General features: G+C 33.6%; 1 protein-coding gene across 1 annotated transcript in view; it reads left to right on the top strand.

Moving 5' to 3' along the window:
• Positions 1 to 12,704, top strand: part of LOC132561055 (regulator of G-protein signaling 7-like) — a 77,499-nt gene that overhangs the window by 28,860 nt on the left and 35,935 nt on the right. The window contains exons 2-3 of the mRNA XM_060225775.1: positions 50 to 155; positions 11,363 to 11,538. Of these exons, the coding sequence (XP_060081758.1) occupies positions 50 to 155; positions 11,363 to 11,538 (282 nt within the window). The remainder of the gene's footprint in view (positions 1 to 49; positions 156 to 11,362; positions 11,539 to 12,704) is intronic.

Genomic DNA, 12,704 nt, shown 5'->3' with positions numbered 1-12,704 from the left:
GGAAAAAATATCCTCTTTTGTGCTTTCAAGTCCTGAATTACCATTTCAGATGGAAGCGATTATAAAGTGTATGCAACAGGAGGATAAAGGCATACCCAGTAAGAACAGAAAGAATACTGCCACACAACTTGGGGTGCACAAGAAAGTATTTACTGGTAAGTTTGTTTATAGTTTGATCTTAAGGATGTACACCTCTGAGAAGTAAAAATATGTGGTATTAAATTTTTGTCCTGGTGATGGTCTTTAAAAAGGTTAGATTTTAGGTAGTAATTGAAAACAAAAAAAGAAAAGGGTATGTTGCTTTTCTGATAGAGTGTCAAATTATGAGTGAGAGGAAATAATTCATTTTCACATGTCATTCTTATTTTTTTTCCAGAATGACAGACATTTTTTGTTGTTTTCACGGCAACTTTTACTAAAAGAAATGTTTGTCTTTCATTAGGGGGCATTAACATGAAACTTGGATGTTATGGGAAAAAAAATAGTGTGAAATGTTAAATCATTCAATTGATTTATGATAAACTTAAAACTGCGTAGTGACCAAAAAAGGAAAATTTTGGGAAAAAATAACATGAATCCTTTATTTAAATATCTTCTAGTATTTAACTTTTTCAAAGACTTTTGCATGGATAGAGCATGATTGCTGAAAGGGGGTCACAGTTCTCACTCAAATAGCAGGGTTTTCCAAGATCTTGAAAAAAACTGACATACTTGTTTTTAGGTAAAATAAACGTAGTCAGCAAGCTAGAATTCTTCTGAATGTTGTAAAAAGCACTCAGCTTTAAAGTAAAGCTTTAGATAGTAAAGTATATAAAAACACAAAAGTCCAAGACAATTTGTTGTAATTTATGTTATATTTAATTCTGACCAACTTGTGGTCAAACATCAGTGGAGTACATCCTTAATGGAGTGTCATGTTGAGCTGCAGTTTCTGTATTGATATAGCTAAAAGTTTCTAGTCATATAGGGAGCAACATTAGCGCTACCATATAATGCTTCCATTTCAGTGATTTGTTAACCAAGTTGAATGAAACAGTCCTGATAGGCCATGTCATCTATACCGTTATACTCTTTACAACTAGATAATGATGGTGTAGTCAATACTGAAATAAATCTAATTGTCCAGTATAAATATTTCATGCATAGGTCAACACTATAGCTCAGTTAAGTGAATGTTTTTTTCTAGGACATTGTCTTTGATAATAGTGTTTAGATTATAACCTCTTTTATTTTGATTATGCTGATAAATAGTAATCAAGAAATATTGTCTAATGGGTTATTTTACCATCTCCTTTCTCCAGCATGAATTTCATCATTTGGTGTCTAAATCTAGAACATCTGATTTTAGTCACATCATGTAATTTTCATTGAAGATAGGGAATAAATATATATCATGTAATTAAAAAAAAAATTCACCAGTTCAATATTGTCCATATCTGTATAATTTACACTGTCCATATCTGTATAAATTACACTGTCCATATCTGTATAAATTACACTGTCCATATCTGTATCAATTACACTGTCCATATCTGTATCAATTACACTGTCCATATCTGTATCAATTACACTGTCCATATCTGTATAAATTACACTGTCCATATCTGTATAAATTACACTGTCCATATCTGTATAAATTACACTGACCTACTCTGTATTATTACACTGTCCATATCTGTATAAATTATGCTGTTCATATCTGTATAAATTACACTGTCCATATCTGTATAAATTACACTGTCCATATCTGTATAAATTACACTGTCCATATCTGTATAAATTACACTGTCCATATCTGTATTATTTACACTGCCCATATCTGTATAAATTATGCTGTCCATATCTGTATTATTTACACTGTCCATATCTGTATAAATTACACTGTCCATATCTGTATAAATTACACTGTCCATATCTGTACATTTTATACTGCCCATATCTGTATAAATTACACTTACCTACTCTGTATTATTACACTGTCCATATCTGTATAAATTACACTGTCCATATCTGTATAAATTACACTGTCCATATCTGTATTATTTACACTGCCCATATCTGTATAAATTATGCTGTCCATATCTGTATTATTTACACTGTCCATATCTGTATAAATTACACTGTCCATATCTGTATAAATTACACTGTCCATATCTGTACATTTTATACTGCCCATATCTGTATAAATTACACTTACCTACTCTGTATTATTACACTGCCCATATCTGTATCAATTACACTTACCTACTCTGTATTATTACACTGTCCATATCTGTATAAATTACACTGTCCATATCTGTATAAATTACACTGTCCATATCTGTACATTTTACACTGCCCATATCTGTATAAATTACACTTACCTACTCTGTATTATTTACACTGCCCATATCTGTCAGTTTTGTATTATTTGATATTTATTGCATTCTATTTATATACACTGAATGTTCTGTTTGGACACAAAGAACTTCCATTTGATCATGGATCAGATGAATGAAAATAAGAATTCCAACAACTGATAGGTAAAGTTGCAGTGTCCAAGGTATTAATATAAAATCTTAATAAGGTGAAGAGTTATCATTTATCAGACTTGTTAAAATAAACGACTTCCATAGTCATGGTCATTGGTCAAATAAAATTGTAAAGACCTATCAGGTCAATGTATATTTAAGTCAAAGGTCAACATATGAAGCATATGGCAAAATTCTGTATCAAAACGGCTTTCATTTTTGCTGCATGGTAAGCAAAATGGGATGAAATATGACACCTCTAAGATTAGCAATAAATGTAGTTTGCTGACAAGGATAACAAAGTGTCAGGTTTGCTGACCTTCTGCCTTGATTATGTTGAGATATATAATACGATGTATATTTATTTTTTGGGGGGGATGTGTGATGTTCTTTTTAGATATAATTTATATCAGGTTTAGGGTAGCATAGCTTGACATAACTTCCAATCAGGGTATCAGAAAGTTTATTAAAAACAAGCAATTACAGTAAAATGGGTCAAAGTTTGTTATAACAAAATACAGTTGATCTTGATTTAATCTCTGATTATGACCTGATTAAATTAATTATAAACTGTACTACTGAACTTGTCTTAACCTCCAATTAGAATATGATAATGTTTTGTAATATGATAATGTTGGGTATGACAAAATACAACTGAACTAGACTTAACCACCATTTAGAATATGATAATGTTGGGTATGACAAAATACAACTGAACTAAACTTAACCGCCATTTAGAATATGATAATGTTGGGTATGACAAAATACAACTGAACTAGACTTAACCGCCATTTAGAATATGATAATGTTGGGTATGACAAAATACAACTGAACTAGACTTAACCACCATTTAGAATATGATAATGTTGGGTATGACAAAATACAACTGAACTAGACTTAACCACCAAATACAATAAGATAAAGTTGATTATAACAAAATACAGTTGCCTTTGACAAAAGTTAAAACCTGATTAAAATTGATTAAAAACAAAATATGATTGCACTTGATTAACCCCCAATTATAATGTGAGAAACTTATGAATAAAAAAAAAAGAAAATTGAAGATGACTTAACCTCCAATTATGATATGTTGAAGTTGTTCAAAGACAAAATACATGTGCACTTGTCTTTTCCAGTTATGATTTCCGAAAGTTGTTAAAACAGATTAAGTGATCAGTGTTTGATGTAACAGCAACTGTTTCAATAGAACCCAGATTTGTTATTAAAGCTAATTATCAAGGTAGAAAGGCATGGGAATTCATATAAGAATATTTTTAGTATAGGGACAAAAAAATACACTATAGGATTTGTTTTGTGCTAAAAATATAACTATTATTTATTTATTGAAATGTGTTTGTGCACCACAGTTTAATTATGACTAAGTGGATAATGACGTCAGAATCTACGTAGACGACAGGTAACTAGGGACAACCCGCTGACTGAACAGCGCAGAGATATTGCTTTGTGGACAATAAAGACATTGATCGTAGGAATATCTTGAGGGATATTGGTACCGTAAATGGGAGGGTGCGTAGTTTGTAATTCAGATAACAAGACTCAACACTCTAGTCTGCATTCATCAATGAAGCTAATTAATTTCATTGCTTACCTCATTACCTAAACCTGATGATTTTATACCTGTAAATGGAAGGGTTGTCTGTAAATCATTTGTATATGGTACATGTCATATATCTGTTTGTTTTATACATTCCAAGTGGGGTATTGAAGTGTTTGGACAATAATAGGAAGTGGGTTTGGGAGTATTGGGATAGAAATAGGAAAAGGGGATTTGTAGTTTAAGGATGGTGATAGGAAAAGGAGATTGGGGGTATAAGGATGGTGATAGGAAAAGGAGATTGGGGGTATAAGGATGGTGATAGGAAAAGGAGATTGGGGGTATAAGGATGGTGATAGGAAAAGGAGATTGGGGTATAAGGATGGTGATAGGAAAAGGAGATTGGGAGTTTAAGGATGGTGATAGGAAAAGGAGATTGGGGGTATAAGGATGGTGATAGGAAAAGGAGATTGGGAGTTTAAGGATGGTGATAGGAAAAGGAGATTGGGAGTTTAAGGATGGTGATAGGAAAAGGAGATTGGGGGTATAAGGATGGTGATAGGAAAAGGAGATTGGGAATTTAAGGATGGTGATAGGAAAAGGAGATTGGGGGTATAAGGATGGTGATAGGAAAAGGAGATTGGGGGTATAAGGATGGTGATAGGAAAAGGAGATTGGGGGTATAAGGATGGTGATAGAAAAAGGAGATTGGGGTATAAGGATGGTGATAGGAAAAGGAGATTAGGAGTTTAAGGATGGTGATAGGAAAAGGAGATTGGGAGTTTAAGGATGGTGATAGGAAAAGGAGATTGGGGGTATAAGGATGGTGATAGGAAAAGGAGATTGGGAATTTAAGGATGGTGATAGGAAAAGGAGATTGGGAGTTTAAGGATGGTGATAGGAAAAGGAGATTGGGGGTATAAGGATGGTGATAGGAAAAGGAGATTGGGGGTATAAGGATGGTGATAGGAAAAGGAGATTGGGGGTATAAGGATGGTGATAGGAAAAGGAGATTGGGGGTATAAGGATGGTGATAGGAAAAGGAGATTGGGGGTATAAGGATGGTGATAGGAAAAGGAGATTGGGGTATAAGGATGGTGATAGGAAAAGGAGATTGGGAGTTTAAGGATGGTGATAGGAAAAGGAGATTGGGGGTATAAGGATGGTGATAGGAAAAGGAGATTGGGAGTTTAAGGATGGTGATAGGAAAAGGAGATTGGGAGTTTAAGGATGGTGATAGGAAAAGGAGATTGGGGGTATAAGGATGGTGATAGGAAAAGGAGATTGGGAATTTAAGGATGGTGATAGGAAAAGGAGATTGGGGGTATAAGGATGGTGATAGGAAAAGGAGATTGGGGGTATAAGGATGGTGATAGGAAAAGGAGATTGGGGGTATAAGGATGGTGATAGGAAAAGGAGATTGGGGGTATAAGGATGGTGATAGGAAAAGGAGATTGGGGTATAAGGATGGTGATAGGAAAAGGAGATTGGGAGTTTAAGGATGGTGATAGGAAAAGGAGATTGGGGGTATAAGGATGGTGATAGGAAAAGGAGATTGGGGGTATAAGGATGGTGATAGGAAAAGGAGATTGGGGGTATAAGGATGGTGATAGGAAAAGGAGATTGGGGGTATAAGGATGGTGATAGGAAAAGGAGATTGGGAGTTTAAGGATGGTGATAGGAAAAGGAGATTGGGAGTTTAAGGATCGTGATAGGAAAAAGGGAATTGGGATTAATGAAGAGGACAGGAAAAGGGATTTTGGGAGTGTAAGTTTTTTGGATAGAAAAAGGGGATTCAATGTATAAAAAAAGTTATAGAAAAATAAGGTAAGTAGGGAGTTAGGATTGGAATCAGGGTGGGGGTTTTAAGGATGAGGATTGGAAGAAAGGAAGTTAAGTTGGGGTTTATTGGTAGTGGTGTTTGATCCACTATTTATCATTGATGATATGGACCAGTAAAGCTTTGTCCTAAAGGTTTGTGTGTCAGTAGGTCATACCTGAAAATTTCATCCACATGTATGTTCTATAGGCCTTTTCTGGTACATAGAAGTTGGTAAATCTACTTATTGTCACAGGGGTTTGATAAAGTATTTATAATTGTTATGGTAAATCTACTTATTGTCACAGGGGTTTGATAAAGTATTTATAATTGTTATGGTAAATCTACTTATTGTCACAGGGGTTTGATAAAGTATTCATAATTGTTGTGGTAAATCTACTTACTGTCACAGGGGTTTGATAAAGTATTTATAATTGTTATGGTAAATCTACTTACTGTCACAGGGGTTTGATAAAGTATTTATAATTGTTATGGTAAATCTACTTATTGTCACAGGGGTTTGATAATGTATTTATAATTGTTATGGTAAATCTACTTATTGTCACAGGGGTTTGATAATGTATTTGTTATTGTTATTTCTTAAGGCTGTTATTGTGTTATAACATAATTGCGCTTACCATAGTTACTCTAGTTAAAGTGGGTCTTACAAATAAGGTCAGGGTCAACAATAAGCATAGATTGTCACAGGAAAATCATTAGAAAGTTATTTGAGGATCAAATGTCAAGATTTTTCATAATGGCCCTTAAGGAGACATAATTTGAATAGGAGTAGGTAAGTATGTTTCCATGCTATGTTTACGGAGGTTGTTGGTCATGTATGTATGTATGTATACATATATCTACTATTTTACAGTAGGACTGAATATGTAGCATGATTGAAGTGATGGGGGAATCAATTTCTCAAGGATATATATGATTTATACCAGAAATGCTTCAAGTATAATTTCCAGACATTTTCTGGTGGTTTTGTTAGACAATTTCCATCACAGAAGTAGTGCTGTACATTTGTACTATATTTTTCCTAAGTTAAGGGAGCCAGAGCACAATTACCTCTGACTCAAAGTAGAGAAATGGCCGTAATGATGAACAAAGATATAGCATTTGTGGATATTTCTTCTAAACCTCGTGTAGATGTGTGTGGGCTTGTAATTATCATCAAACATGGGCTTATTGCCAAATTACTTTGGTATATGGTTATGATGAAGTCAAATAATGCTACTTAGGAACATGCAGTTTTCCATATGTGACATAGCTCATTAATTTGAATTTTTAAATTTATCTTGTTTCAAGATTCTGCTTTTGATTTACAAAAAAAGGAAGAAAATATGATGTCTAATATTTGAGAAAAGTTGTTTATAAAGAATTAGAAAACCTCCAATTATAACATGTGTACCATATATTTTGCTCATTAATGCTGATGCATGTTCTCTTTAAGATATACACAGAAAGCTCACACATGTTCTCTTTTGTTTGAGAAAAGGTACACGATAATACCTACTGTTGCTTAATAGGTTTGAAGTCAATATTTTGATGACTCCAAATACTGGTTTCTACAGTCTTGGATAATTGGATAAAGGTCTAACAATATAATCTGTTGCCTTGGAGCTATAGAGCCTAATCAGTAAGTGTTATGTCATCTCTCACATAAAATTTGTCCAGGAAATTCAGACAATCATCTAACATGAGAACTTGTGTAATATTGCAGCAGTGAATGACTTTCAAGTTGATTGGTTCCTATAAGTATCAGGCCAAACCGTAAACTTGTTGACAATATAATTATATGATCAAGTGTTGCAGTGTGAAGAAAAACACTGTTGTCAAATAATTCAACCTTCACCTTCATGACTCACAGAAAAAAAAATATGTAAAATGGCTTGAAACATCATTGTCAATGGTGAATTTCTTTGGAATGGTGATCCTTAGTAATTTCCATTCTTTGTAGCTTTTCCTACATGAAGTTTGAATGTAGACATATGATTGATACATGTAGGAATCTTCATTGTGTCTCGTTCTGAATACATTTTTATATCAGACAAAACCCTGTTTTACCATTTGTGCTAACATATATACCAGTATAGAGGACCACATGCATGTCACTGCCTGACAAAAAGGTATGAAGTAAGATCAGACTTTGTCAATTAAGATATTATATATGTCAAATAAGACCTGATGTAAGTAAAATATAGGACCACTCATGTAAATTAAGATACACATATGTCAATTAAGACCATGCATGTGTAAATTAATTGACCATGTGTGTCAAGGTCTGTCATGTGAATTACGACCATACACATGTAAATTAAGACCTTATGAAAATTAATACAACACATATGTAAATTGTTATGACACATATATTAATTAAGACCACATGTGTATATAAAATGTATATAGATTAAGACTACAATCAGGTAAATCAATTAATTATTTATATATAAGACCTTATAGGCATGTAACAAAAAATGAAGAATTATGACATCGTATAAATCTGTGCAAGTTAGGACTACACATGTGTCACTCTGCTACTATAAATTAGAGGCACACTTACATGTACACTTGTATTGTTGAGACTTGGTGCTAATACAACAAGATCTGTTGCGGAACAGTTTGCCTGGCAAATGTTTCAAAATCTTTTTGTCAGACTCTTGGAAGAAACATTTAAACCATGCAGGAACCTTGATTGCAAATATCAGTACTGAAGTATAATTAGTAACTGAATGCTGATTTATCTTTCAATATGCTCTCCAAAATCTAAACATTTTATTAGACATAAAAAAATCTAAGTCGAAAACATGTCAAAAGCCTTTTGTTTTATTCTTTCTCACAAGAATCCTTTAATCCAGCTTTAGGACAGCATAGTTAAATTCCATATCCTAGACAATTAGAAAGTGATCTTCTGATGTCTTTCTAAACAAAATCTTAACATTTAAAAACCATTAATAATGCTGGGGAGACAACACTAGCTTCCCCCATCTTTGGAGAGACAGGCTAAAAATCTTGTAATACACAAAGAATTAATACTTACTAGGTACTGAGAATTGTATTATATGTGTTTCTGTCTTTGTCACTGGTGCTTCTACCAGATATTACGTGTGTGCCTGTTTTTGTTTTTGTTTTGTTTTTTTACCATTGTGCAGAAATCAAATGATGTGTATGTACCCATTACACAGGGTGCTAAGGAAAAGTGTGTCATTAATTCTATTGTAGTTCATTCTGAGGAAACCAAAACCTTTACTAGATTAAAATTTTACACCCTGAAGTAATCTTTTTTAGGCAGAAGACAAACTAACCTATCAGTACTTGACAGTGTTGTCAAGTTTGATCTTTGCCAATCAAAATGACCATCCTTTAGCACTGATGTATTTTAGCTTGTGTTGCCTGGTAAGTAATGGAGAAGGCAATTTGTGAGGCAGTGTGGTGGATTGAGCAGCTTATATCTTTCACATAATTACAGATGTCTAGTGTTCCTTCTGTTTAACCTACAAAAGAGTTCCACTAGAAGTTAGGTGTCAATTTATCATGTACTCTACTTTTTTACACTGGTCCTTGCAGTGTAATTTCCTTCTAGTACCGCACATCATAAGTAATTCATGAATGTTCATTTCATTTGTGATATATTTGACACATAGAAGTCCGCACCAAAATAGGCATTATTGATTGGGGGTCCTGTACCATGACATCAACGCTGGTCCTGCTCGGGGTTGATTAGGGAGCTTTGGATCTTCTTTAGTAACACCACTCACCAATGTCAGGCTTTCAAAAACACACAATGTTTATCTGCCATATATAGCACTTCTCACACTAATATAGCTGTGTCTCTATTTGTAGATCTCACAGCACACAAGATACTTAACTGGCTATATTTAGTGTCATTCTGTCAGCTCCAGATAATCAAAACGCACCAAGGTGTAGGTTTCAGACTGTCACTGAGTCATGGATGAATTTAGAATGCTGATGTATTGAAGTGACCATGTGAATGTGATGTGAATTTTTAATATTTGGAAGGGCAAGTGGACATATATATATAAAGTTACAAGGTATCAATCGTTTAAACCTGCTTGTTATCTTTAACTTATTTGCTTTGAACCATTTATCCTGAAATTCTGGTTAAGTCATTGCAGCAATATTTAGCATGAATGACTGGACAGAAAAATGTGAAATGGAGAAAATGCATTTTTTACTGCTTTTTCAATTGAATGAAAATGAGTACAAATAGTCATCCCTTAATCATGGAGTAATGACCTCAGAAACACTTTAAAATCAAAGATACTTTCAGACTCCAGAATGATTTCAGCTTCTAGTTTTCAAACAACAAGTGACTTATACAGGTTCATGGGGCCTCTTGTTACATCATCTGAATGTGATTTAAAAAGTATATGAATGAGATTGATTTTACAAATGGCATTGTAACTATTTCTATGCTATGGCTGTTGTTACAGCAAGGAAAGGGTGGAGACTACAGGATTCTGTAGTATTGATAAATACTAAACTGTTGATGCCTAAACAGAGTCACTGACCCGTCTTGTTACATTTCATTCCTTATAAAGCTGTGAGGTAAATACTGTTTTCTGTCAGCAAAGTGTTACCATTACTCTATATCATCCCTTGTAGAATGTACCCTTTTCTTATAAACACCCATATTGACTCTACCATCTCTTGTGTATTTCTCTTTACCATACAAAGTAATGTATGACCACTCTGCCTGTGCTTTTCGTATTTTAGGGTGTCTTCATTTATGTCTAGAAACTCATTACTCTCAAGCAAAAAATGTTTTGGAGCAACTGATATTTTCAAAGTTCCTGTTTCAGAATGATCATGAAAATCAATCACTGCAGACGTGTCATCTTCATAACACAATAATTAAAGACTTAAGATTTACAGAAATTAATAGCGGTGAAAATAAATTGGTTTTACAGTAAAACTGCATTCTATGCAGAATCTCATAAGTCTGCGGACTAGAGAGATATTTCATCAGGATTTCTCTTCTGTGATTACCCTATATCTGTTTATGCAAAACCATTGTAGTAGTCATATGTGTGATATAAAAACTTTATCTCGTATATTTTTAGGTCATCTGACCAAAGGGTCTGATGACCTATTGTGATCGCCTTTTGTCCGTCGTCGTACGTCGTAACCATTTTCAACTTCTTCTCAAGTTCTACATGTCTCATTGAGCTGAAACTTACCTGAAATGATCATGACATGATCCTGACCAAAGTTTGTTAATTTGGGTCGGTCCGAAATTCAACATGGCCACCATCTTGAAAACACATTTTCGACTTCTTCTCAAGTTCAAAATTTGAAATCTTGCATTTTATGTCAGATGACCATTAAGGCCCATGGGCCTCTTGTCTAATTTACTGATGGTACTGTGATGTTTGTAATTAATGGTAGTAATACTATATTTTTTTTTTGCTGTTTAATCATTCATACATATTATCATTTCATATCTGATTTTAGGAAGTGACATCATTGAATGGCTGAGGAGACGATTCCCTGAGTCTGAGACAGAGGAGATGGTTCCTAAAGAGGCATTGCACCTAGCAAACCTTCTGTGTCAGTACGGCTATATCTACCCTGTTGATCTGAAAACATTCTCCATCAAGGATGACAGATCCACTGAGTACAGGTTCCAGGTAGGTTTGTTTGGCATCAGACATCTTACACCTTGTACTGTAACCATGGAAATTTACACCTATGGGAAATATACATTGGATAATGCTGATGTGTAAATTTCCCTCACATGTACATCCCTTGTTTAACCCCTGTAGAAATAAGGATGCATATGGTTACACATATGTAAATTAATATATCTATGATCTTCATTTTATTTGAGATTTTATGAAATGTGTCTTTGAATTTTCATTTTTTCAAGCCTTGACAAGCAAAAGTTTAAATTTTGAGACAAGATTCTCAAAATCTCGTATGAAAGAAAACAAATTTAAGATACCTTTTATCACCTAACTTAGAAAAGTGACCTTTTGACAGGTTTTAAGTAAAAATGCAGCCAGTTTTTGTGCTATTTTCAATTCATGACATGAAAATACATGTGTAAGATACTAGTGTAATGCTTTTCAATGTTAATCACACTTAGGTAGACTAATATGCTGGTGTAGTATTGACTTTCACTGACATTCTTATGAAAACACTGAATTCCTAAATAGATTCGGACCAGAGGCTGACTGGGGTTATTGACTTAATTGGCTACTTGTAATATGAAACAGGAAGTTATTGACCTGAATAATACAGTGCTACCATTAATGGTATTTTACTGGCTCACAACCTTACAGGCCTTTAAACTTTTAAAATGTATCCTAATAACATAGACAAAACATGGTTATTTCAAAATGCTCATATTATCATTTTTTGTACAACAGTTTATTTGATTTGTCAATTTCAACCCTTCAGCAGCTTAAAAACCTAGCATTAAATATCAGGTACTTTCAATACACTTTTTCTTTCATCATAATGAATCTTTTGTTATATTATAGATAGTTGATGTGTATGTATGGTAATATGTATTGTTGTCCCGTTTTTGGAACATCTATATTTGTATTGAGTTTATTTACTTAATCCTCATGTACATATATATCTGAACATTGATTATACTTTGGTTTCTAAAATATTTACATTAAAGTTTGACTGTTTCATAAACCATAATGTAATCATGTCATCATGCTGTATTATCAGATAAAACAGATCGGAATGCAATTGTGAAAACTTCCATTTCGTAAAGACAGAATAGTCACTCGGAATGGAATTGTGAAAACTCCCATTTTGTAAAGACAGAATAGTCACTCGG

This window comes from Ylistrum balloti, unplaced genomic scaffold (genome assembly GCF_031769215.1).
Source record: "Ylistrum balloti isolate Yb309-2 unplaced genomic scaffold, AGI_CSIRO_Ybal_v1 Utg371144, whole genome shotgun sequence".
NCBI lineage: Eukaryota > Metazoa > Mollusca > Bivalvia > Pectinida > Pectinidae > Ylistrum > Ylistrum balloti.
This window is presented reverse-complemented; position numbering and strand designations above follow the sequence as displayed.